Source organism: Athene noctua, chromosome 1 (assembly GCF_965140245.1).
Source record: "Athene noctua chromosome 1, bAthNoc1.hap1.1, whole genome shotgun sequence".
NCBI lineage: Eukaryota > Metazoa > Chordata > Aves > Strigiformes > Strigidae > Athene > Athene noctua.
In genome coordinates, this window is record NC_134037.1 from 47,467,873 (window position 1) to 47,495,095 (window position 27,223).

At 37.5% G+C, this 27,223-nt stretch overlaps 1 protein-coding gene across 1 annotated transcript; it reads right to left on the reverse strand.

Moving 5' to 3' along the window:
• Positions 1 to 4,839: 4,839 nt before the first annotated feature.
• MCHR2 (melanin concentrating hormone receptor 2) lies at positions 4,840 to 26,582 on the reverse strand. The gene is given in 7 exon segments (XM_074895061.1): positions 4,840 to 5,051; positions 5,054 to 5,160; positions 6,245 to 6,364; positions 8,315 to 8,509; positions 13,635 to 13,732; positions 18,263 to 18,470; positions 26,401 to 26,582. Coding segments are annotated over 7 exon segments (1,122 nt in total).
• Between the last annotated feature and the right edge of the window lie 641 nt (positions 26,583 to 27,223).

Sequence of the window (27,223 nt, forward strand, 5' to 3'; positions counted from 1 at the left end):
ATAGTCCCCTCAACTTCATTGCCTTCCCTAGAGCAATGGAGAAGGTAGCCACCCATAATAGTGTTGTATGGTCCATGTTAGAAGGCATCTTCTCTCTCTCTCTCTCTCTTTCTGGTGAGACAGTTCATACTTGGACATAGCTTGTCCTCTCCCAGTGTGTGTGCAAAGAACTCCTGGCACAGCAGTGTGCACACCAGCAAACAACATGCGGGAAAAATGAGGACTGTCCAGTTCCTCCTGTGTGGGAAGGCAAGAGAACATTGAAACTTAGAAAAAACCCACAAAGAAAAACAAAAACCACAACAAAAAATAGTTATTTTATGAAACTTATGGCCTTTTTGGAATGAACAATTTAAGAAAGCTCATGCAACATGTTAGTTCCTTTTATTTTTCCAGTTTTGACAGTGATGACAGAAACTAATTGTCTTTTCTACACAGTCCTGCAAAACTGAAGATGAAAGATTAAAAAGCCTGATACGAGCCATAATGTGATTGCAACCTAAGCAATTTGAATGTTGGGGTCCAGGCATTGGACCTGTGGTAACATATTCTTGGACCTGTAGACTCCCTCAAGTACAAATACAATGTCCTTTGGCAGTTTATGTATTTCTACTAAAAGTCTAGGAGTAGACTTTCCTTTTTTCTGCTTTTTTTCAAGAACTCTGAAGGCTCTAAAACAGGTTTTCATAACACCTTTTAGGAGTGAAGGAGAAATGAGAGTGTACATTAGCAGAAGCTTCTCTGAAGCAGTGTGATCCCAAGCTCCGTCCGTCAAGCAACTCTCAAGTCTAATGTTTAAAATAATAATAATGTACCTGCAAGACTGTTTAAATGATTGTGGTGATTGTCGTTACTATTAGATCAATGCTACATCACACATAGTTTAAACAAATTACTGAACAGTAAACGCACTTCTAGCTTTATATAATACACTTAACGGTGTGGAAAATTTCCCCGCAATCATGCAAATATGTTATATGCACAAACAAACAGGGAATCACTGCATTATTGAAATTGCTGTTCATTTGGATGGTGCTGTTTCCCTTTGAAGAGCCACCCAGATGATGCTGATTTTCTTTCAAGGCAGGTGGGAGATGACAGAGAGCACAAGGGGCAGAAGACGCTAATGCTCTGCAGCAGCATGGCCAAGACAGGGGATCTTGGCCCAAATACATACATGGGTATAAACTCAGCCCTTTGAAATCCAGCTTCAAGAAATATTTCTGAAGGTAAGAATAATCTTCTTATTGTATTCCTCAGCAAGATCACCCCTGGCATGCTAATTATGTCTGTAGCTATTTCCAAATACTTACCTGCTAGGAACTGTGCACAAACATCCCCTCTCTCTCTTTTACCTCTGCACATACCTTTAAGTTGGGTATGTCATGTAAATTCATCTCCAGATGGTAGTGGTATTTGGACAGAAGGTTTGGGCCCCAGTGTGGCAAATCACAGTCACATGCCTACATTGACTTTTGTGAGACTATCTACATGCTTAAAATGCAATAAATCTGTTAAGTGCTTTTACTGGATAGGGAATGCTGCATATATCATACCATTACCAACTCCTAAACTATCCAGTTTCACTTAGGCATCCAGTTTGCTCATGCAGTCAGTGTTTTAGACTGGATGATGGGATTACAGTAGTCATCACAATGTATGTAACAGGTGATACATTATTAAATCCCAGAGCTTTGACATTTAATTTTCTGGAAGCAGTTTCAGGTCCACAGTGCTCTGGAGTACAGTCAGGGCTGGCTTCCTGATGGTTTGGAAACTCTCAGCTGGAACGCTCTGATTTAATGACTGAATATTTTCCCCCTTAACCTATTACCATAAGTTCAAATACAATAAAATCTTGAAATGCTGAACCGGATGGTAGTTACAGCACAATGTTAATAGTCCTGATCAAAAATGCTGCATTTTAAACAAGAGTGACATGCCAAATAAATAATTAAAAAAATTATCCATAGGTATGAGTGTACGCCTTATCTGTACACAGATATTACTCACCAGATTGCAACTATCTTCAAAGAAACTTTTTGAAATTTTAGGTTTTGTGTGGCTTATAGTTACATGTGATGATGCAGTGGCAAAACTACACAAAAAATATGTATCATCAGCAGCAAAGGGACTCAATGTTCCAGTTTGATTCCAGCAATACTTCGTCTTTACATGGACTTCTATAGTTTTTTCCTAGACTCACTATAGATTCTTCCTTCAGATCCAGATTTTCTTCATCTGTACTATTCCAACTGAAAGACATACTAAATCACCTACTTTTCAGCCTTTAGAGCTATTTAAATTCAATAGGCTTGCAATATCTTCATTTTTTCCCCTACATTTATAGGCCGTTTTTATTTTCCAGTGAACTGCTTATTCTAGCCGTGTAGGAAACAATATAATCAAGATCAGATGCTCCAAAACATTAAAGAAAAAATTATTTCTATCGTATTCCTTTATGGGCTTTGATTAACATAGAAAATTTAGTAACTAGTAAATAAGAAGTCTGAATATTTTAGAAACATTTCTTCAAAATACATCCATTTATTTTCAGATACAGAGAATTAAAGCAATATGGAAAAGGTGAGAAAAACACTGAACTGTAAACTATTTTGTTAGTGTCCCACACAAGAAGACATTCAATGCCCTGTCAACCTTGCTGTTGTTAGGATAATTTAATGAAGTTGTGCTTCTGTGGTTCTGTTTCACTGCTATGATTTCAGAAGCCTAGAAACTTTAAAAGTGGAGTTGTGACAGGCAAAGAGAAAAACACCAAGGCTACTAAAAAGACTATTTTATCATGTTATAAATGTTAAATATCATAACCTGAGTTACTGAGTAACTGATGTAACTCACTGAACAGGTAAACAAGTCCCAGAAAATTCTTTGAGGGGCAAAACTTGCACCTAATAATCTGCTTTGATTCGAAAGGCCAGTCAAAGGAAAAAAGAAAGGAAAAAAAGAAGAAGAAAAAGAGCTGAAACCTATGAAGTCACAGTAGTAACTCAGAAGCAAAGGTGACACATGCAGGCACAGACTGGAACAGTGAGCTAAACAACTTGCACTTACCAGGGCCATATTTTGTAATACTTGATAAGCCAACTTGTGTGCTGACTGTTAATGAATTAATTATTTTTAAATGACAAGGTCAGTGGGTAGAGATAAGACGTTTAATAGACTAATTTGACTAATTCATACAGCTGGGAAAAGTAGACAACCTTTTCAGATCTGAACAAACCCTTATATGTTGAAATCTTACAGTTTTGCGGCTATTCTGTAGGGTTTAATGACAATATTTCCTCCACTCGTAAAGTTTATCTTGAGTATTCCCTTAGACTACTATGGTTAAAATAACACCATCATAAATGTTTTATGAATATTTTTCTATGTAAAGTGTTACATTATGACTAGTGATTCCAAACACCTTAAACTCCTTTTTCTGTATGTGTGAGACCCTATGGGACTGGCAGATGCCACGTGATAGCAGGAAAAGACAGGGCAGTCCTTCAATCCACAGTTTGGGAATGTGCAGCTCAGCCCTCCCCCAATGAAACATGTTCTCTTCTTTCCTGTGTCATGGATTCTGCTGTAGATTAGCATATCATGGAGTGGGATCACAAAACAGACCTCCACAGGGCTGCAAATAAATAGATAAAAGGCCAATTTGGGCTCGGAAAACAAGATGGGAGCTAATAGCAGGTGTGAGGAAGTGTATCCTAAATGTTTTAGGTTCATCAGATCTCTGAATAACAAGAGTATTGTAGCCATAAAACCTCTGGTCCTAGTGAAATATTATCTTCACCCAATAAAGTGATAAGTGAAGTCTTGAGATAAGACAAAGTGGTCGAGAAGAGAACATGATGCAGATAAATCTGCAGTGTGGTGAACACAAAAACTGTGAACATCTCTCAAGAACACTGGATTTTTCAACAGAATTATTTTTCACCAGTCTTCTGTATTAGCTGGCAAAGTCCTTATAATATTGCTTGATTACATCCTGCTACTAGAAATCTTGTAGATTAAGTGTGGACAACAAGCAGTCATTCTCCTACCCCTCTTGAAATGAGTGAGAGTGGATCCCTAGCAAGCACAAAGTTCTTCTTGGCACTCATAGTGAGACCAGCACTGAGCTCTTTCAGGACTGAACATCCTTCTTGGGGCTGTCTTGGAAGCAGGAATTTTGAGAAAAAGTCATATCCCTGAAACATATAGCTCTTTTAAAAACAAGTTTAGTAATTTCCAGTGATGCACACTGTGAATTCACTTGTTTGTTTGCAAGAATATGTACAAAGGTTAATTCAAAAGTAGTTTTCCTCCAAAAGGACCTTTTATGTATCTCTCCTGACTGTAACAGCTGCAGAAGTGAGTGCCTGATCAGACATCTGTAGATAGGATAAAAATCAGTAGTTATCCCCGAGTCATCAGTAAGTCAGTCTATTTTGGTCATTAACTTACAGTTTCCATGAATTCACACACAGTGTCAGATCCCCAAAGCCTGCCACAGTCATTCTATCTTCTAAGTACCAGAGGACTACATTTTTTAAAAAACTACTTTTGTCTCCACACATTTGGTTCATCTATGTACAAATCATCATAAAAAAAGCCAATGGCACAGTAATGAAGAATATTTTTTCAGAGAATCCCTCCTCTACAAGCTCTAACCTTTCAAAGAGTGGTGCAGATCTTCCTCTTATATTAGCTTGACACTGGTGCAATTCCAAAACAAAGCCACTTCTGAGTTGTACTTTCACAAAGGAAGTGAAATCAGGCCCATCTATTACAACCAATAAAATCTGTGCATAGATAATACATTTTTCTTGGGAGAAGACCCTCCCTTCAAAAACTTGTCTTGAGCGTGTTCTCAATGACATTGACATCCCATTCTGCCACTCTGACTTCCACGTTTGTGCACCATTGGAGATGCTTCTGGGAGTTCCCACTCATCAGGTTGTAGAGAAAGGGATTAATGTTGCTGCTGGTAGAGCGGGGGCAGATGGAGATGTAGTAGCTCACGTAGAAGGTCAGGGCTGGCTGAGAAACCTGAAGATGAGCTGGATAACATGGAATGGGGCAATGCTTACCGCAGACATGATGATCAGGGCAAGCACTGTCATAGTGAGCCTCATGACTCTTTGCCTGGGGATACTGGTGGTGTAACTACAAAACAAGGGAGGATCCCTAGCATGGAAAGTCAAAGTGGGATAATGATGGCATGGACTGAGTGTACTAATGAATGGCAGTTATTTGAGACCAAATTCACCTACACTGCAAGCAAAGGCCATCTCTCAACGGCTTCAGTTTTTTGTTGTTCGCACCTTATTGTTTCTTCTGCTTAGGCTGAATTTGATCCTATGCCACACACACACATGAGCCACTGAGAGTTGTTTACATATGTCTGATGAAATATTGACAATTATTTTCATTAGAAATGCTTACTTTTTTTCAACATGAGAGCTATATTGGTTTGCATCCCTTTTCATCTATGACTATATTTTTTTGCTAACAGCTGGAACAGAAATATCCAGTTAAAACATTACTGTTATGAGCTTAAAGGAGACTTAGAGCAAAGAAGCATGGGAAGTAAAAAACACACTAAAATGGAAATCAAGTTCCTTTTTCACAGAAAATTGATACAAGATGAAATCCAAAGCACATAGTCCTAGAACTAAAATAAACTGATCAGGACATGCCATCACGGAAACTGGGAAATTGTATTTTATCCATTTCATGTGTCAAATTTTTTATTGCCTAGACTTCCCTGGGCTGTGAACAGTGGCTAGGGATCCTTGTGGGGCCTGAAGTCCCCTTCCCACAGGAGGGCCAATGCAGTCTGGAGGTACCCGAACCAACTGCTCCCTGTTACATGGCAGCTGGCACCAGACCTGGCACCCACGTTCTCCTGGGGTTTCCTAATCCTTGAACTGAGAGCTTGGAGCCTTCCCACAGCCACAAGTGCAGGGCTGGGTTGGGGATTTTTTATTGTGCTCAGATAAGCTGAGGACTTTAGCCATAACTTTCTCCACAGTGTTTCTTTCTTATTTTGGGTTATTTTGCTCCCTCCCCTGAATCCCATCCATAGTCTCTTTCCTGGCAACATAATGCAATGTCTGAAGCACTGAAAGTTAGATGATTCAGTGCCTAAATGTTGTTTTAGGACTGTTCCTTTTGGCCTGTTACATATAAAACCTTTACAGTCTGCGCAGAGCATGTGAAATAGGAGGAAACATGACTAACACTTTACCTTCTTGCTTTCTTGTTTTGCTGATACATGTTGAACATGTAGCACAAAATAAAAATATAACAAGTAAGTATCAGAGGTAGAGGAAAAAAGAAAGTTGTTATAGTAAGATAACGTGTATACCTGTAAAACAAAAATGCAGAAAGAACAAACAAGGTGATTACACAAAGACCATCTCATAACTGTAAAAAAATATAAATGACATTTTTCATAAAGTGGTCTCTGATTTGCAATTCTTGATTAGAGATACACAGATCCTGTTTTAGGTAGCAGCAAGTACCTAGAACTGCAAGTACTTTTAAGTACTGAAGTCTGTGTTCAGCACTTCTAGGAATACTGTTGACTACAAGAAGATAACTACAAAATATACCTCTCGGCTGTCCAAATTCTGTAGGTATGTGCTTCTTCCATTACCTGTATAATTAGCGAAAATTCTTGTAAAAGTTTATGCAGGACACAGTCTAATTAGTCATCTGATATTTTGCTACTCTGATAGTAGACCAGTGATGACCACCTCCTGAGCACAGTTTTTTCAAACATTCTTGTGTCATTAGTGTAATCTAATCTACACCATCTTTCTGAGTTGCTGATATTTTGTTATAATTCAAGTTATTTTGTTTCTATTTATTCTTTATCAAGTGGAAAACTTCTATCAAAGAAGGAAATTATATTGGTTTGCTATAATTTGTTCCTGACAAATAGAGGTTTTTTTATCACTTTACAGATTGAGACCTTAATAATCTGTTAAACTTTCTGGTTATTGAAGTTCATTGTTTTTTACTTTATCTACCAGAGTCTCCTTTTACTTGTCTTCATACTTTTCTGTGTTAAATCATCTAATGTGAAATTAAACAAGCCTCTGACAATTGATCAGTCCACCTGAGAGAGGATGGACTAGACTGAATTCCCCAAATCATTTCAAACCTGTTTTTCTCATATTTTTTTCTCACAAATTCAAGCTATTGGGGGTCTCATGTCCTTCACAAGTTATTGAAAATAATCAGTCATATTTCAGGAATTGTTTTCACTAATAATTTAATTCTTCAGCAGTGAATTTGAACAAGCTTTGCTGATATTAAAATATTTAACTTCTGTACTGTTACACATTTTGTCTCTTTTTCTGGTGCTCCAGAGCTAATTAATTCCATTAAAAATCTGGTTGCAATTGAATTGGAGAAGGGCAGGGGAAGGGAGGCTGGAGCAGAAATTATTCAAATACACTCTTTTAGGCTTTGTCTGCATTAATAGGTAGTACAAATGAGTAGTGAAAATCTGCAGAGTGAATTGCTTGGTGCTTAGGACATGACACATTATGCTCATGTTAGCGTGTTTAACTTCAAATTTTCTCTAATTGGAACCTGTGGATTGAGGACACAACAGTGGTTGGAGTCCATTCATTGAGTGCCTGGAGCACTTCTTCCAGTCTTAGTTCAGAATACAGATTATGTGCTCTGAGACTGCTGAACTCAACTGTGGTAACTGGAGACAATTGGAATACTCACTCCAAAAATACCTTCCTTATCCAGATGAACATGTTAGTATAAAAACACCTGGTATCAGCCAAAATTTGCTCTCTGTTACACAAGTTTATAGAATTTTCTTTTATGTCCCTTGCTAGTCATCACTCAACAAGCTAGTTTGAATTCAACAAATAGGCAAAAATCTGCTTGGCCAAGAGATACTGGAAAGTCATGTATGCAGTTTGAGGAGTGTTTAATCTTTTCTGTGATCTATATGTTCCAGACATGGTAGTATGCCAGGTCAGAAAGAGCAATGACATTCCATCTGTGAACAACAGTTAACCTAGATGCTACAAGAGAAGAGAAACAAGAGGTCCTTCACTGTTACATTCGCTATGTGGAAGCCATCTTGCTGAACTTGATTGTGCTGGGACTGCCTCTATATTACCAATACAATCTGAGATGCAGTGATTTGAATGAAACAAGCCTCAGTTTTAGCCTTTAATTTTATTCCATCCATGCATCCATCCATCCATCTGCCTGTCATGCATGTCAAAGACAAAATAGGTGGTATCCTCAACACCAGCTGAAGACATGAGCTTTGAAAGCTTACCAGAGAACATCATCAGGTGAGGTTAGATCAAAAGGGCAACTCTTCAAACCACCTTTGAACTTTATTACTTTTGAGTAGACCCACACAGGGAACATCAGAATAAGTGATGTAACCTATAAACATAAATTGGCTTGAATTGTCTTTGATCATGTTCTCAGGTGGGTTAGGCCAATTGGCTGGACAAGAGTAAGGTACCTGTAAAAGCAGGTAACAGACCAATATAGTAGAAAAATAATAAAATATTTAGGTTAATATTGTTGACTGCAAAATAAAAATTCTAAGACTAGCCATTGCAAAGGAAGGAAACTGCAGTACTTATAGGTTGTCTAGTACAACATGTCAGAATGGTTTTTATTCAAGCAATTCCCTAAACATTCAGCAAGTGTTGCTATATCTGATTATGCTTTTGGTCACACAACATTATTTAATTAATATGATAAGAGTTTTAAATAAATCATAGTAATTTATCATGTAGGAGATAGAATTTAAAAACTCAGACATACAAGAAACAACCAGAGATAAAATCGGTCCTGAAGTTAGTTATGGAAAAAGACTGGAGATCATTTATTATAGGCAAGAAAACTGTTATTAAAAAAAAAAAAAAAAGGAACATTCTAATATATTTGAGCTCTAGGAGAGGTCAAGTCTTTTAAAGTTCTAATTTAAATGTTTAGTCTCCACATAACTGAAGATAAAAGTGAAAGACTTTTCTACCTTTGAAGTAACCTCCAGTTATCAGTGGCTTATGATACAAAACAAATTCAACTTCTGTTTCATGACCTTCACATTTTGTAAAATGTTAGGGTGAACATTAATCTATCAGATCAAAATGGATTAAAGTGGGCAATATTTAATATGCTTGACAGCAGCATATTAAATGTAATAATTCACATATAAAAAGAAGGGAATGTTAAAGGGAGGTGTATTTACACTCTATTTTTTTAATGACTCAGTAAGGTAGGTACAAAGTCCCCTGCATTTGGTACACCTTTTCATTTCCTGGTAAGATCAGACTACCTACTAACATGACCACTATTTCAGAGTTTAACAACTTTTTTTTTTTTTTTAGGAAGAATAGTGTCAAATCATCTTAGAAGAAATTCTACAAAGGTAAAGAAACCTAGCAATGAATTTCTTCCTTTTTCTTTCCATCCTTTGCATACACAGAATCTGGCACACTGGGACCAGCCACATGCCTGGCCAAAAGGCACTTGATGCAGACAGTATGTGACAGAGGCTGAAAATTTTCATTGCCCTGGGTCTTGGTACTCACTTGTGGCTGTCAAACTCCCTGCGCAATGCGAAGGAGTTTGAAGGGAGCTGCAGCACTGCCCTGCGATGACAGTGATATCCGATGCGATGACAGGTGAGGTGATATAACCACATGAGACAACCAGAAACCAGCACCATCCGATGTCACTTTGGTGTTGCACAGGCCACCTGCCACAGATGCAGTTCTTGGGTGATGATTCTCATCACATTGCTGCCATCTTAAAGATATGATCAGTTATGGTTCCCTGATATGGGGTGAGAGGTCTACCACGGAGGTTCTAGCCCTGCATCTGTACCCAGAGTGTGGGTGATGAGACACATAGTTCTGCCTTGGCCCCACATCCACCAACTCACTCCCTACAACAGGGAAAAAGACAGGTGGAAGAACCCAAACTTTGACAGCAGGAGATGGTAAGTGGGTGAGGAAATATAATGCTGGAGAGAAATATGGGAGATGTAACTTATGGAGAAAATTCAGTTCATCCATTTATCAGTTCATAATTCTGCAATTAATAACAAGCAATACAGTTAAATGAAAGCTCTGAAAGTCAACATTTTACACAAAAAGAAGGGAAGAAGTTTTAAGGCTTTTTTTTTTTAGAAAATACCTGTTTTATGACCAGCCTCTACAAAATGGATCATTCTGTCCTCTTCAACTTTTTCATGTAAAATGCTGGAAGAGTTTTAGGTAGTAGCAATGAAACACAGCTCTCTCGTGGGAGTTAGACTGACTCAGTTTCTTTTAAAGAGATTGAAAACTCTGATTCATAGTCATAGAAATCTTTTAAAAACTGTAATTTTCTGAAATTAACTGAAAATGAGTGATTTACTAGCTGTTATGAGAAAGAAAAATTATTAGGAACTTAAACAACACTTGGAAATAATTTTCTTAGTGACTGATTATAAGCAGCTTCTCTACAAAATTTCATCCTGTAGTCTTCATGTCAGAGTACTGAAAACCTATACAAATTGAAAGAATAAAAAGGAGAAATATTTAATTACTGGTCAAATTTTCACAGAATTTTAGTGCTTATAGAGCAGAAAGAAATGACAGCCCAACAAAAAAACCCCAGTCCAATTTAGTGTCATATGAATGTTAAGATTGTTTCAGGTACTAAGAAGGCACCCTTATTCTAATGGGTGACCATCTACACATGGAATTCTACAGCACTTGTGTTCAGCTGTATAAGAAAGCTGATTTAGAAAGTACATTATCCTTGCAGAAGACTTTTTTCCTCCAGAAACTAGTATTTTTGGTGTGTTCTGAACAAGGGCCATTAAATAGGTATTAACATAAGAGACTAATTCTCTATCACTCTTAACATACCTTAGCTAGAAATGACTCTGTAAGTGAACTGTAGCCATATTTGTATAATTTATACCCTGTAAATATTTGATACAAGTCAGAGGATCCTTGTCTGTAGGTGCTGACAACATGTTGCCTGCAAGACCCTGGGATGTCGCTCAAGGTCCTGTACTTGTTTTTCACAGATCAGGTTCACCAACCTGTCAGAATAAGATGCCTGCAACACCTCGGTTGCTTGGTATTGTTGTCCTTGGGCCAATGAAGATCAGTAACCATTGCATAAGATCAAGAAAGATTCATATTTTGTGTGTTAATAAATTATTTTCAGTCTTGCTTGATTATGAGTATGAAATAAATGTCTTCCATTATTCAAGCTTTGCAACCATCAAGTTGTTTTCACTAAATGAGGTTAAAGTGATGGCCATTATTGCTAGAATCAGCAAAAGGCTCTTGTGGCATATGATATTTTAAAAAGCTATGTCTAATTTCATGCAGTTATTCTCAATCCTCATGATGATGACAGAAAGAACAGAAATCCTCTACATTTGCAATGGTAGAACTACTTTGTACCGTTGGTACAGCTACCTCTCCTGTTTCACTGGCTGCCTCAGGGAAATAGCTTCTGACACTGATACCGCTTACAGGATCTGTGCAATTGAGAGTAATTTACAGGCTTCTCAGGTTCTTAAAACTTGTGATTACTCCTGCTCTATGCAGAATTTGACCTCAGGCTCCATGCAAGCATGGTGTACTACTTTGAGCTTGCTTTCACTTTTCAAGTGGTGGAAACAACATCTCTATCCAACTCTTTTTAAAATAAGCAGCAATTTTTCCAAAGAATGAATGCTGAAGAAAGTTACAATGGACATTACAAAAAAACCCAGAAAATAAACTGTTTACTAGAGAAAGTATTTGTGAGAAAATGAAAGTGTATAAGGTGGAAATAGGATGTGTGTGGGAAGCACAGAAAAGAGACATTAGTAGCTGACAGAAAAGTGACATTAGTAGCTGACATGGAGTAAGAAGTGCACCTAACCAGGCCCCCCTCTTCCCACTGGCTGCAAGAAAGGTGACAGGACATAATGTTCCATCCTGTGCTGTGCTCTCCATACTTGCTGTGAACGACTCTTAGACATACCTGCTACCTGCCATTAATGAGAGACTGAACTTTAGCTGGTGCATACAGTTGGGTGATACAAAAACTCCTTAATGCTGATATCTGCTTCTCCTTAGCAGGAAGGTTTCAGTGAGATCTCCCTTTTGTTTCAATATGCTTAACCTCACAAGGTACCTAACCATAAAAACATTGATTATTTGGTCTTTCATTGAGTGTATAACAGTGCATTGCACAAAGGTTTTTGAGACAGGTTCACATGCACAGAGAGTTATCAGCAGGGTATGTAGCTGACTGCATGTAGTTAGTTGAAGGGAAAAATCAAAACGAAAGGAGAGAGAATGGAAAAGAAGGAATGGGGAGGCTCCAGGCAAGCATCCTTCTCTGGGTTTCTTATCCAGTGCAGTATGTGGTTCCCCCACTAATGCTTTTTCCCCAGTATTGGTAGTTTTCATCAGGACTCACTTCTTGCCAGTTGCTCTGCCGATGAAGCTGTTGATGTTGCTGAGAGCACGCTTTGCTGAGGCTGCATGCTGACTTGCTGCGAAGTTTGGGGCATGCATGTTTTTGGGTCCACTAATGTCAACCAGAAGCTTTGACCACAGGGTAGGAAAAGGGAGGGTAAGAAGGGGTGATTCTCACGCTGGTGTCAGTCGCTTCCCATGAGAACCCCCTGTAACAGTGCTGTTGGGTTCGCAGGTGCAGGGCCGGGAGGATAACAGTGCAAGATCTGCAGCGTGGGAACAAGGAGAAAGTGCTGCCCCAGAGACTCTGGGAAAGGCTGCCACGGTAGCTTGGGTGACAGGGTGCAGAGCTGCCAGCAGAAAGCCAGCTACAGAGCTTCAGACAGAAGGCTGTTAGCAATGCAAAAGGCTGAGGCTCTTAAGGCACCATGTGATGTGTGGCTTAACGGATGATATTGCCTTTGCTCAAAGGACCAGAGCCCAGTGCAGCTCGAAACTTATCATCGGTGAATGTAACTCATTTTGATAGCAGCTGCAGTCTAACAGTTATCAGACTAATGTAATTTGTAATACAACTGTGTTAATGGACATTGAAGATCATTAAGGGAAAGAATGGCATGTGCAAAGGAGCATGGGATGGGTACTGAATCCATGTCTTCCAGCTCCAGAGGTGCCCATCACTGCCTACATGTTGGCTGACCCTGACTCCTTTTGTTGTGTGGACACTGTTTTCCTGGATACACCGCTGAATTTTCGTAGTTCTCACAAAAGTATAGGGCAGGTTACTAATGATGCCTTAAAATCTGGCCTGCATGTAAGTGTATTTTCCTAAGTATTGTAAAATAACTTTTTACACTTTCTGGATCAATTATTTTGCTGGACATTTTCATATACTGTTATATGACTATAAAGGATAATTTCCCTAGGTTTCTAATTCTCATTTTTAACATTAATCTGAGTAAAGGGAAAAAAGTCATTTAATGAACTTAAAGATGAAAAGGAAATCACTAGGCTAGATGGAATGAAAACATCACCAAAAATTCAATTGAATGTAAATGTAAATTATTCTTTTTCTTGATAGAACTCAAACTTAGTCCAGCCTGATGGTATTCTGATTTATCCCTCCCCAGACAATAAGAAATTAATCTTACCCTAAACACTTACCAAGCAGCTTTGTCTCCCTTCTTTTGCAGCAGTGGGTTTCTATTGGTTGTTTCAGTTTGGATGTAATTTTCAATCTTGTCTGGTGTCCGATGATAAATCTGTGAAATCAAATGTGAGTGGTGCATTTGGGAAAACATGCTCTTTTGAAAATAAGGGGTATTTCCACTTCAAAGAGAGTGGAACTTAAAGGCAAACATGTGCCCTCATCTGACAAAGTAATTATCAGTAATAGAAGTCTTTTGCTGGAAAAAGTCTGAAGAATACTTACCTGAAACAAATGATAATGGGAGTATCTGACACAGAGAAGGGGCAGTGATGGACCCTGCAGAACTCCCAAAAAGTAAAAGGCACCTGGTATGCGGTGCTTGTTATCCATGCTTATTACCACGTTTCTTTTTACCTTTCTGCCAAACTTGTGCTTACAATGCTGCCTGGAGGAACGTCTGTGAGACCAACCATCACCAAAGTATATGGTATGATCATGAAAGCCAAGGTGACACTTTGAAACAGAAAATATTTCATGACAGCATGCATTCTTAGTTAATGTTGTAGCTAACTGAATGTCATCTTCTCTGACTTTTAGCAAAGCCATAAGCATGTGGTCATACTTCTGTGATGTATATAGGACAAGGAAAGGGGAAACGTGTCTTAGACGTTTCCCCTCTCCTTGTCCTCACTTTTTTCCTTCCTGCCTCTGGACACAGCTTAACCTATCAGTTTTGACGTCCTGTGGTCTAACATTATTACTGTGTATTGCATATTGTCACAATATAGTATACTGATGCTATTATTATTATTATTACTAATTAGTACAAATTATCTGATTAATGCTAATTATTAATATATTATCTGTATTGCTTTAAAATGTACTGCTGTTAGCATTGCCCCAAGAGGCAGCAAAGTGTACTACACTTCAAAGGCAAATTGGCTGCTCAGCTGTCTGAGGTTTTTTTTACCTTTTCCTCTGGCTAGGGTGTTTGTGACTGCATGTGAAGTGAAGTGAGAAGCGACAGTAAAAGGAGTGTGAAGAATGAGTAAATGGATTAGTCCATGGCAAATCAAGTGGTTCTGGTTTTAAATAACTGAAAGCCCATGACTTTCGTAGAGATATGGCCCCACCCTACCAGTGATACTCCCTTGGTAAATATTTCTTAGAGCAACATTACAACAGTGGGCAAACCAGGAACACATTTCTCATGCCTGTCAGTCTCGGCTGCTGCACACACTTGGAACACCTGCCTGTTTCTTCTCAGCCATCATAGAGCTACTTACTCCAGATTTATCTTCCCAGCTTCACTTCTCCATTTATGTGCCTGAAGCCTTAAGGGGATAGGCTAAATAAATGTTTATGCAGCCCTCAAAATTGACTGGTACTCTATGAAACTCTCAGACTTCAGGAACTTGCTCAGGGAACTTTTCCTATGCACAGAGACACTTTGCAAACAGGATTTTCACAAAAGGCAATTATTTACTGGATATTACACTAGACAACAGACAGCTAGGACTGGCAACCTTCCAGACTAAGTATTAGTATTCTTACCGTATGGCACCCTTGAGTCTTTGCTGGACAGCTGTCAATGAGAGTGAAGGGGCATCTTCAGAATCCTTGATTTTCATTAGTATTTTATACCTCCTCGTGCCAGCGTTTCTCTTCTTGAACCCTTGAGCTGCTGTCACCACCTCAGAAATCTTGCCTGTCTTTCAATCTATCTTACCTTTCTTTGTACACATGGTTCTACTCTAGGTACTTTTGCACAGTTTAGCATTTAGCAAGTTTCTCAGGAGGCTGAGACAAGATTATACAGCTGTGCCATCCCAAAAGCATGCCTTGGATCACAGGCAACAGAACCCTATCAAGTAGATCACACCTTTTCATATAAATAAAATTATAAGAAACATGTGCACTCTGTCAGAAGCGACCCAGACAGTGGTGTTTTCTTGTGACATGCTCCAGGGGATTCATGCTACAGGGAATGAGGTGTACCTCACAGCCTCCTGTCACAGAAAGAAGGTCTGGCATAGCCTTTACCAGCTGCGTCTTGTGTTCCATGAAGGAATAAGGAATATTTCTGAATTTGCATCAGTTATTTTGAACCTGTAAGTCTTGGCTCTTTTTTAAAAATGTCATAGCCCAAAGGGTTCCTTTGTCATTTTAAAGAAGTTACTAACATTTCTAATTGCAGTGTGCATCTTCAGTTTAAGTCAAGTGGTTTACTGGAATGTTCTAAGTAAAAATGTTAGTGTAGGACGTCATACTGGACCTCCTTTGAGCCCATCTCACCATCTCTCCTGTCTCACCAGAGACTGAAGAGTGTATCAATACTTGAGCTTGAGGAGCATACACAGTTCTGATTTCACTTAGGCCAGATTTGCATAGTGATATTCTTGCTGAACGGTCAGATTCACTTTGCATGTACGTGGCGGTAAATTATATTAGGATTGCTGTCTATGTGGGTATATGTGCATCCTTGTCCAGAAAACAGGTGCTGTGAATTGCTTCTTACAAAATTTTCTTTTAACCAATATACAAAAGTTCTGCTACCAAGGTTTCATCCAGGTTTAATTTATCTAATGTCTGCCTGTGGCATAAACATGAATCTGTATTAAAAAAATGTGTTTGATGTCAGTTTAGGAAACTTTCTCATAAATTTTAATATGGATACTCAACTTGCATATTTTTCACAGCTTTTCTTAATGATTTTTTTTTTTTCATATTAAAGTGAGTAATGAAAAGCAAACTTTTATACATTGTACCCCTCATAAATTGACCCCTAAAGCTCCATGGAGAGAACAGCTGTTTTTGCCACTTCTTAAGATCATACAAATAAATTCGATTTGCAAAAAAGAAATGCTGAAATACTAAAGTCTCTGTTGGACCATTGCGTGACATAGTTCACTCCTATTCTGAAACAGAGGATTTCTGGGAATAAAAACATTATCCAGCAATACAACAGATATTAATTTGCATGTGGTAGTCATTTTGTTCAGCTGAGGCTTCTTCTGGAGGTGCCTTACCAGGTCTGACCTGCTTTTGGTTTCCTTTAGAAGTGCTTTTATTTTTGAGAAATGTGAAAGAGAACATGAAGCTGTCCGATGTTGCGTTAGTCATAGCATTTACTAAGGTGTAATTACATTTGTTGCTTTTATTGTAAATGTGAGATGATTTTACAGTCAAAGTCTGATAAACTCTGCTGATTTTTTGCAAAATAGCTGGTTTAATTATTTTGCTTAATGAAAGCTCCCAGGTAGATTCAGAGGTGCTTTACTGAAACTATCAAACACTAAACAGGGAGCTTGTTGTCTGAAAAACCTTTGTCTCTTTTGGCTGTAGTATCATAACTGGTATTAGTAGTGATAAAACAAATGGGAGAGAAGGAATTTGAAGAGCTTTCCGTATCAAGTGTATTTGGGATGGAAAATCTTGCTTCAAAATAGAAAAGTAAACACAGGCTTACCCTCAGTAATTTGGAAAAACCCAAACATCTGTCTTAAGATATGGCTTTACTTGGGACATAAACTATTTTTATACCAGGTTTTGATATTCTGTCTTTCCTCGTTAGGATGTCATGTCTTTTTCCTGACTTTAATACTTACTGTCTTTTGTGAAAAAATTTTTCTCTAAACAGCAAGATTAAAGATACAGCTATATGTAAATTCTTTAGAAATATAGGAAAAGACTGTCATTTGTCACATTACTCATATGCAAATATAAGAACAGAGATTTTAAAATCGAACTTCAAAGGAATGAATAATTTCTTGACTCTTTTAACTGCGTGTCAACCAAATAAGACTACTAATGTCATACATTAGTGTAGCCTCTTTATGACAGCCATACTTTATTAATTTCAAAATTATTTATAACTTTAAATTTTCTACTGTCCGCTTTCCGTTTTCTGATAATTTTTCTCTCCCTCTCTGTAGTGACTACATTCCACTTCCATGGAAGGATGCTGTTTCATAGGCTACAAGATCAGTAGAAACTGTCCTTCCCATTTGCTCTGTTTATTTATCCTAGAGTCTTAATGATTGACCAGTGCTTTGTGCAATGCAGGAGAGCCTGTCTTTTTGTTTTCCTTCATGCTCTCTCTGACATATGAAAGAAGACTTCTTTGGTCCAAAGTAGCTGTTTCTTTCCCGAATTTGGTCACTATTTCCTTAAGATCAAGAACATATAGAAGCTAGTTCTGAAATCTGTAGTTATGATAAAAGCTAAAATTCTCATGGTACTCTTATTGCATTTTAATGAAGGTTTTAAAAAATAGCAGATACAGTAGGTTTCTGCAGTCTGCTTGGAAAATAATTTTTTATCTTAAACAAGAATGATTAAAACAAATCTAGTTTTAGTGATGCTAAGCCTTTACTAGAAGCTGCACATCTAAAGATAAGCCCCAGAACAGTAACACTGGTGGTGACTAGCTTCCCTTAAGGCTTTGTGCGTAGCATGATGCTACAGCAGGACTTAAAATACTTCTGCTACCTCCACAAACATCAGAAAAGGATTCCTGCAGTTTGCAAAAAATCATTAACCATGACTGATGGCATTTCTCATTCTTGAATTATTAAAACTGTATAAACACTTTCAGATACTATTGTGCTGTGGTACAGGATGAAAATGTGAAACCACATACCTGTCTAAACATTGCAGTTATAATAACTATGCATATAAACTGGTTGCATGTGTCCAGGAAGGTACTGATGGTATGAAGAGGTCTGATAAAACCCCACTTGCCTCCATGTGCCCACTGGTGAATGAGAAAGGGCATGCCAGTGATAGGAGCAATATCTGCTATAGCCAAATTGCAGATGCAGGTATCTGGGAGAGTTTTCTTCTGGGTTCTGATATAAATTGGAAGACATGAAGATGATTACTTGACATAGTTACTGTACTGTTTTCCAACTACACTGATAGAGGAGACCTCAAAACTGAACTGCACACAAATAAGTACACTGTCAGAACCACTCTTTCAGAGTCAGGGGAAGTTTGTCAGCCTAAAGATATTTCAGACTAGACATTTTAGGCTCAACAAAAATATTTTTCATAATTTTGCTTTCCAGTGAGTTTGAAAGTGCTATTTATGTATTAACTTCAGCACAATTATCCGTATTCTCCTTTGAAAACTATAAAGTGTTCAAAATAAACACAGGTCTGATGGACACAGGAACTCTAGAAATATCAGCCTAGCATAAATAAGAGAGATCAGAGCTCCTCTGCAATGCAGGTGACCCAGGGCTCAATCTCACTTAAGGATGCAGACGGGACATTCTTGAATGCTCAAGATGAAGAGGGAACTGCTGAAAGAGGAATGATCCTCTGGGAAAAAATAGCATGCAATTAAATATTTGAAGATAGTCTTACAAAATTTATACACACCTGAGTTAAAACTGTATGCAGAGTCTTCATCTAAGTACTGAGAGTTTGGCTTTGCCAGTTTCATAATGTCTATATTGCATAGCTTTTGTGTGATATATATGCTCTTCTAGATTGCTTTACCAAAATGTTATCTTAGTATACTCCCTGATTTAGGCTTGGAGGAATGTTATACATGCAGCTGAAAGAATTCATGACTTTAAATTGCCTTATTGTGTACAAATCAAGGAAAGAAGCACAAAGCATCTTTGAAAAGCACTGATATTTATAAAATATTTTTTAATTACAGGATTTTATTAAAATGGTCCTTATCCATAGTTTCCATATAGAAATCACCTTACCTAAATTCACCTACAAATTACAGGTTTAGTCTAAGCTATTTAGGCTCCCTCTCAGTATCTTTAATCTTTTTTTTTTTTTTTTTCAGTCTACTGCAAAGTATCAGTTTGTTTGTCATTCTTACTGTAAGACACAGAAAAACATGCAGCTGGGATAACTCCACCTGGCCACCCACAAACCACATTCAGAAGTCCAACTATATGACCACCATTTCCTAAAAGGACCTGTGTGAGAAGAGTTCCTAATTTCATATTTTTAATGTTGCCTTTACTGCATGCTACTAGCTATGAAACAACTTTGTTTCAAAGAAACAAATTTAAACTAAAGGGAATGAGCCAGACAAAAGTATTTTTTAAAACATTTTTAATAAGTTAAGAATTATGATTCACTGTCATCTGGTTATGATACTGGAATCAAAGCCAGACATCTATAAAGTATATCTGCTGGCATTAATGACTGGAGTTTGTGGAGAGAATGACGCATATGAGATCTTTTTCCTCCAGTGCCTTTAGCTTTGTGAACATTGAAGGATGTGAAATCTTTAGGAAAAGTCCCAAACTGTGTTTCCTGCAAGGCATCAAATGGTACCATTATGCTCAAACACACAGGTTTTAAAGTGTCTGAAAGCTGTCATTTTATGAAAAAGCTAAAATGTTTTTTTTCTGCTTTATTTCAATCACATTAACAGGATAAATCATACTAAATTTGAAATTACTTTTGTATTCAGAATGAGAATCTCAAATTCTAAATTTGCACACTTTATGCTTGTTTTGGTTTAACCCCAGCTGGCAACGAAGCACCACGCAGCCGCTCTCTCACTCCCTGCCCCATCAGTACTGGGAGAACTGGAAGGGTAAAAGTGAGAAGACTCATGGATTGAGACAAGAACAGTTTAATAATTGAAATTAAAAAAAAAAAAAAGGAAATAACAAGAGAGAAATAAACTCCAAGAAAGACAAGTGCTGCGAATGAAAACAGTTGCTCACCACCAACTGACTGATGCCCAGCCAGTCCCCAAACTTCAGCCTCCCAGCCAGCCTTTCCCCTAGTTTATTGTTGATCATGATGTCACATGGTCTGGAATATCCCTTGGGTCAGTTGGGGTCAGCTGTCCCAGCTGTGTCCCTTTCCCAACTGCTTGTGCACCCCCAGTCCACTTGCTGGTGGAGTGGTGCGAGAAGCAGAAAGGCCTTGACTCTGTGTAAGCACTTCTCAGCAATAACAAAAACATCTTTACATTAACAACACTGTTTTCAGCACAAATCCAGAACATAGCCCCATACTAGCTACTATGAAGAAAACTCTACCCCAGCCCAAACCAACACAATGTTAAATTTGATCAACAAAGAATACACATTGAAAAGCTCTCCTATGATTCATGGAAAGGGAAGTGTAATATCCACTGTCTCATACGTTACTGAAGTTCAGAAAATGATGCCTTTTAGATCAGTGTCCAGAGACACATGTATTTTCATACAGATTTTCATACAGTTTCCTGTGGTGGCTCAGAGCCACAATATTTAAATGGTAATTTATGAAGTAAACTTTATAATCTCAAATAATTCTGGTCGTATTTTATATTTTATAACTTTCTTGTGTTTTATTAAGGCAGAGATGCTTGCCTTCTGCTAAAACTATCACTTTACAACATTAAAAAAAAAAAGCCAGGAAAATAATAGTGATAGTCTCATTTTCAAACTTCTTTCTTTTCATCCTTTCAGTGTCTTCTATCTTCTTACCACAGATTTTAAAACTTCTCAGCAGTTTCTTAAGCCACAGAATTAGTTGGTCAATTTTTCCTTCCACCCATGCCAGGTTAACTTCCATCTCTGAAACACCCTATGAAAAATGTACTAAAGCACAATTGCTGTTCTGCAAAACCTGTGAATATGTCAAGTTTGTGGTTAGTCTTACCTTCTCTTCAGTTCTACTTCTACAGATTAAACTCATTAAAAAATTGATTTCAATGATCCAAATACATTAAAAAAAGGTGTTGAGCAGATACGACAATGTGATAATCCATATTCTGGCTGTCACTCCAGTAACAACTTCAAGGAACATGACAAGTGTATTATGTGTTGTCATCAGTCATTATTTATCCCCTCTGATTGCATTATGTGTTGTCATCAGAATTTATTTATACCCTCCTGGACAAAGAGACTTTATTAACTAGAAGCTTAAGTGTTAATTTGGAAGTGATCTTTGGAAGATGATATAAGGGTATCATGCATTTAAAAACACAAGCACATACCTTTTCTTCAAATAGGAAAGGTAAAAATGATATCCCTTATGGGCTACATCAGCAATGGCAAGTAGCACCAGCTTTAAAGTCATCCTCCCCCCTAGGCCTGTCTTCCTCTACAAAATCTCAGTGTTCCCAGCAAATTTGCTTGACTTGGAGGAAACATTTTAAAATTTCCAACTCTGACGCGATCATAGTCCGCTTACTTTCTGCTCTCTTGTGGAGTTTACCTAGATCCTCAGTCCCTGAGAAGAGCAGGTCCAACAGCATCAGTCCTATACCTAACGCTATCTTGTAGCCCTTTTGTGCTCGTAAGCATGCACTGTGCTCCCTCTTGGATCATTTCTGTATGTGTTATTTTCCCCTAGTGGCTGAAAAAACATCCCACTATTTATCAGGACAGACTTGCACTATCTTTTCTCCTTTTAATTGAGGGTGGGATTCTTCTAAGCTAATCTTCTCAGTTAGAAATTTAGACCTTTAATGTCTCCAAGTGATCTTGGCTTCTGTAACCACTGCAGAGAAACAGAACTCTGGGGGCAATTTATCCTGTCTTAGGTATGACAAAGATGATATGTATTACTTTCACTAGTGCCTCTTCATGGAGAAACCCAGATGACTGGCTTGGGCAATCAAAGTTAGACTGAAAAAAATTTGCTCTCATCTGTGCAATTGTATAAGGCCTATAAAATCTTGGGAGACTGAATCTTGCTCAGTACCTGTTATGAAAAACTGCACGAAGAAATGGCAGCCATTTCTGTTCTTCATCTCTGCCTCCGTTCCTTCCCTAGTTTAACCATATCTAGCCATCAATACTTACAAGTAATTTAACTACCTAATTTGTTGTTGGATAACACTATTATCTAATGTTTAGCATTAGATTAACAATAGCTACAGAATTTTGTCCAAGATATTCCTGGTCCAAAAATATATTACTGTTTAACTGAATCTCACAGTCAAGCCAGATAACATCACTTAGAGACATGTATCAATTACTGTGCCAAATGCCATCATGGGAAGTCCCACATTGCTAACATTAGCTCGTTTCTTATTTCTGAAACAGATCTAAACCAGAATCATAGAGATCAGAGTAAACTGACAGCATGCTGTCTCAGTGAGGAGACGCTTCTCTTTCCATCCTAGTGAGGAACAAAGAACAAAACAGATGAGGTATGTTGGGCACTGGGTATGTTGTTTAACATGTTGGGATTTTTTTGCTGGACTTGGAAAATCAGGAACCTTAGATTGAAAGAGATAACCCTTGTCACAGAACTGAGTCATTGGCTATCACAGGCAACATGATCAGAAAAGACCTCATAACAGAGTAATTTAAGCTCAGAAATAATGATTTTTACTTCCACTACTCCTACTGAAGGCTATCACAGGACATCACTGTTCTGGAAGGTAAAAATCACCTTCCAGTTATCAGCGTATAATACCTTCTGACTGCAGGCTACCCAATTGCTCTTGTATCAGTTTCAGCCTTTAATCAGTCCTCTATCCTTTCTGCTGTATTTGATCCTGATTTATAGAAAGCAAGCATACACCTCTGAGCCTTTTCTTTTAAAAACAAATTTAGGTGAATTTTCATAGTTCTCTATTCTTCTGGTTCTAATAATTGTTCTTTTCTGTTCTTATTCCAGTTTGAATATCTTCTCTTTCCTGGAAACAGCTGGTGAGAGTTGTATTTCAGGCCTTGTTATGAGCCTGGAGAATGGCATTAGCATTTCCCTCTTTCCTCCGGAAAGGCAGAGCCTTACATGTATTACAGCTGTGTGTGCTTCTCACGCAGCTTTAGCCTACTGACAGCCCACAGCAATCCCAGGAGTTTTTCCTGTTGTTTTCTAACTGACAGCAGTGCTTCCTACTTACAAAAAATACCAATAAGAAAAAAATTCTATGGCTTTCTGCTATTAAATGTTACCACATTTCTATCGTTCTAGTTCCTCCTCTATTCCTTATCAGGTTCTTTCTGTATGTCAGTCTTACAGTCCTTCACATCAGCCACATCTCTCTAGTGTATGTCATTAAGAATACTATTAGCACACTCCTACACTTTGCTCCAGGTCTCAGGAAAAATATGAAATCTGTCTGGCCCCGCAAAAACTCACTGAAAGTTTCACATTAAGCTATTTTCTCCTGAAAATCTTTCCAGGAAAGTTGTTTCTTATCAACATCACCTAGAATTCACACTTTAGCTAATTTTTTCTCATGTTGTAATTCTTGAACTCATGAGATTGTTCTTTAGCTGACTTAATATAAAATCTGATTATAAAATCTGATAACATATCTGAGCTGGATAGACTAGCTGTATGTAGTAGTTTCAAAAATTTTCTGCTGGTAACTTTACATCCAGTTGCAAAAACACCTTCTCCAGGTGAAGACTCAGAATGTAAGTAATAAGTGTTGTGACATTTATTTGCAATTTCTATTTTAGGAAATACTATTTTACCACTTGCTATTAGTTACCTTATTAAAACTCAATCTGAAAAGATGTAGTTATAGATAATTGAAATTCTATTTGATTCCCTTTTCTCTTCTGTAACATATTCCTTCTTAAAAATATAAAGTCACACTAATGCAGCTAATTGGGTTCGTCTGGATCCCATTTTCCCCCTTCACACAAAAACACAGCCATTATCCCAGCAGCTGGTTCATTGAAGTCAGTAGGTTTACATAAAATACTTGCTCACAGAGCTGCAGTTTAAAGACCAGCTATTCTAGGTTGCTAAGGATTATTGAGTACTTCTGGCTGACACTGAACTCTTGAAGGATTTTCTTCACCGTTTTCTTTCTAATTAAATAGCAACATATCTCAACTCTCTCTATTATTCCCTAGGGATGAAAATTGTTCACACAAGGGGGACCAGACAAAAGTAATTGAGTTAGTAATTTTTAAATTAAATCTCACTGCATAGGCATATACTACTATATCACTGCATAGCTGTGTATTACAAGCAGTGTTCCTTAGGACTTTTAGTTATTTTCTCCCAGTAAGTTGCAGATAATACCATTTTAATTCACACTTAAAAATGTTTGTCCCTACCTGGCAAACTTGCAGATGAAATTGGGGGGCTGAAATTCCAAGGTTCATTCTTTATTACATTCTACCATCAGTAAAGTGTTTGCTATTGGAAAATAACTAACTTTCTACTCAATTAGAGAGATCGCCTAGCTTCTTTCTCTCTTAAAAGAATTGACACTGTAAAGCTAACAAAATTATAATGTATGAATGAGAAATTATGTTCAATAACGAGAGAAACTCTGAAGCAGAGACATTGAGTACAATTATATCTGTTTAGTGGAAGGTGAGAATTTGGCATGGTTATTTTTCAAAATACAACTACTCCGTAAACAGACATTCATCTAAAGAATCTGAGGTTTGTGGCTATCTTTTTTGGTGTTGGTAACTACTGCATTAACTTTTTAACATGTTATTTCCAGGCTATTTTCCTGTGTATAAATCTTCATGCCCATAAATTTGAATGCTTTTAATTTTCTCAAGCAAATATGGTTTAAATTATGTTCTTTTTTTCCCCCAAGTCATTGTCTGTGTCTATTCCCTTTGTCTTTCATATTTTTATTTACATTAGACAAAGGCTTTTCACCAAGGAAAATAAAATCTTTGTTCCTTCTCAGTTTCCTTCCATTCTATTATTTTAGAGACTCTGTAATTAATTTTTAGAAATTAAATTATTGTTTTCCTTTCTATTCACTCATGTTTAAAAAGTCATATTGCCATTATATTCACTTCAGACATACTGTTTCCATGTTTGTTCCCTTCTGTGTTCAGACTAGGAGCTACAACATTGGATTTCTGGTAGTTTCAAGGGAAGTTTACTAAAGCTCAGGGTCTGACAGACACTTAGCCCTAGGCTGCCCTTTGGAAATCTTTCCTTTACAAGGACAGTATGAAAGGGTGGAGTCCATCTATTAATCCTTGTAGAGTGTGACACATACTAGCTTTATGCTGCCATATTTGTGTTAAATTTGCATCACAGATAAAAGCCAATTTTTCAAGATACATGCTTATGGATTTTGAGTTCATGGTAGCATCAGACAGTTGAGAGCAAATTCTTTATTATGTGGAAAAAGAAACCTCCTGTAAAATTAAGAGACTAGAAGGTATTTTCTTGCATAAAATAATTTTTTGAGAATTTTCAGATTTTATGACCCAAAAAACTTCATCAACTTCAGCAATTTTACCTTCTTGTATACAACAAAAATATCTTGAGGTATTCGTTCCTGCCATGTGAGAATCCTTGGCTGGTACTAAGACCCTGTTTTTGTAAGTGAGGTGATTCTGGAAAAAGCAATGAGTTTTAGGAAGCTGCTGCAAATGGGCAAAAGTTAGACAGAGTTCTGTTATTAAAATAATCTGAGATAGAAGTTTTCAAAGGAGAAAAAGACTACATTTCAACTGATCTTAAAAGAATTCTATCTGACATTATATGCCTGGCTAGTACCGTAATTAAAGCTTAAAGTTTAGTCTAGCTTTTATGTGTGCTAGTGGGAAGATTGCTGCCGATTATAACAGAAACCAGGGAAGAAGGCATGTATTTAGGTTTCCTTGAATAAGTTAGAAGTCAATCAGGCACTTAAGTGCTTTCTCATAACAGAAAAGACTAAGCAGGCATACATTACTGCTATCTATAGTCATGATTTAATTATTTTTTAATGAGAAGTAAATGTCAATGACTAAACAGAACATGAAAATCTTGCTTTCCCTGTCTTTGCTGGGCAATTCGCTTCCTTAGTGCAGTCATAATTTATTTTTCAGCAGTAAGTCTTATTGAAAAATTTATTCAATTCCATACCTTATTACTGTGAACACTATGAGGATATTTCCACCTAAGCCTGTTGAACAGATAGCCCAAATCAGAGAGGGAAGGATGATTGTCTCTGCAGCACTGATCACCTGGTAGAGGTGCCATCCACTCCAAGAGTTGTTAAACAAGCCTGGTGTACTGTTCTGACAAGAAGGCTGAAATTCACTCATTCTTCAATGACTTTAGGACTTAGTTCTGTAGTAGCAAGAGAAAATAAATAATTCATAGACTATTAATTTGCATATCATTAGTTAAATCTGATATCTAAGTGTACGTTTCTCTTTAATATTTATTTGAATTTCATAAAAACCTTTCATCAAAGGATTTTGTACATTCAGGATTGTACATAACAGGATGATGTTTTCAAAATGAAATCTGTGATGTAATAACTCCATTATAATTTAAGCAAATTTGTAATCATCCAAGATACACCAGAAACTTGAATACGCACATTCTTATAGCATTTCATCCTTATTAATACCTACATTTTGTCTAAGCTACATCTTTCACTATTGACTAGTAAGCCTATATATTTCTTCAAGGAGTTGCAATTACTGTTACCATTTTCTCTTTTAAGAGTTGACAACTGTAGTGCATTTTGTCCTGTTGCAGTAGCAAACATTACCCATACATTCCGCTTAAATGATCAGCTGAAGAGACTGCAAACTGTCAGCACAGGGGCATCCTCAGTTTATTAAAGAGCATTATTTTACCACTTCTCTTCCAAATGACTGACATCAATCACCCTTTAGATTTCAGCTGGGGAGTGGAAAAAAGCCATATAATTTAATCAACATCCTCCCTGAAAAGA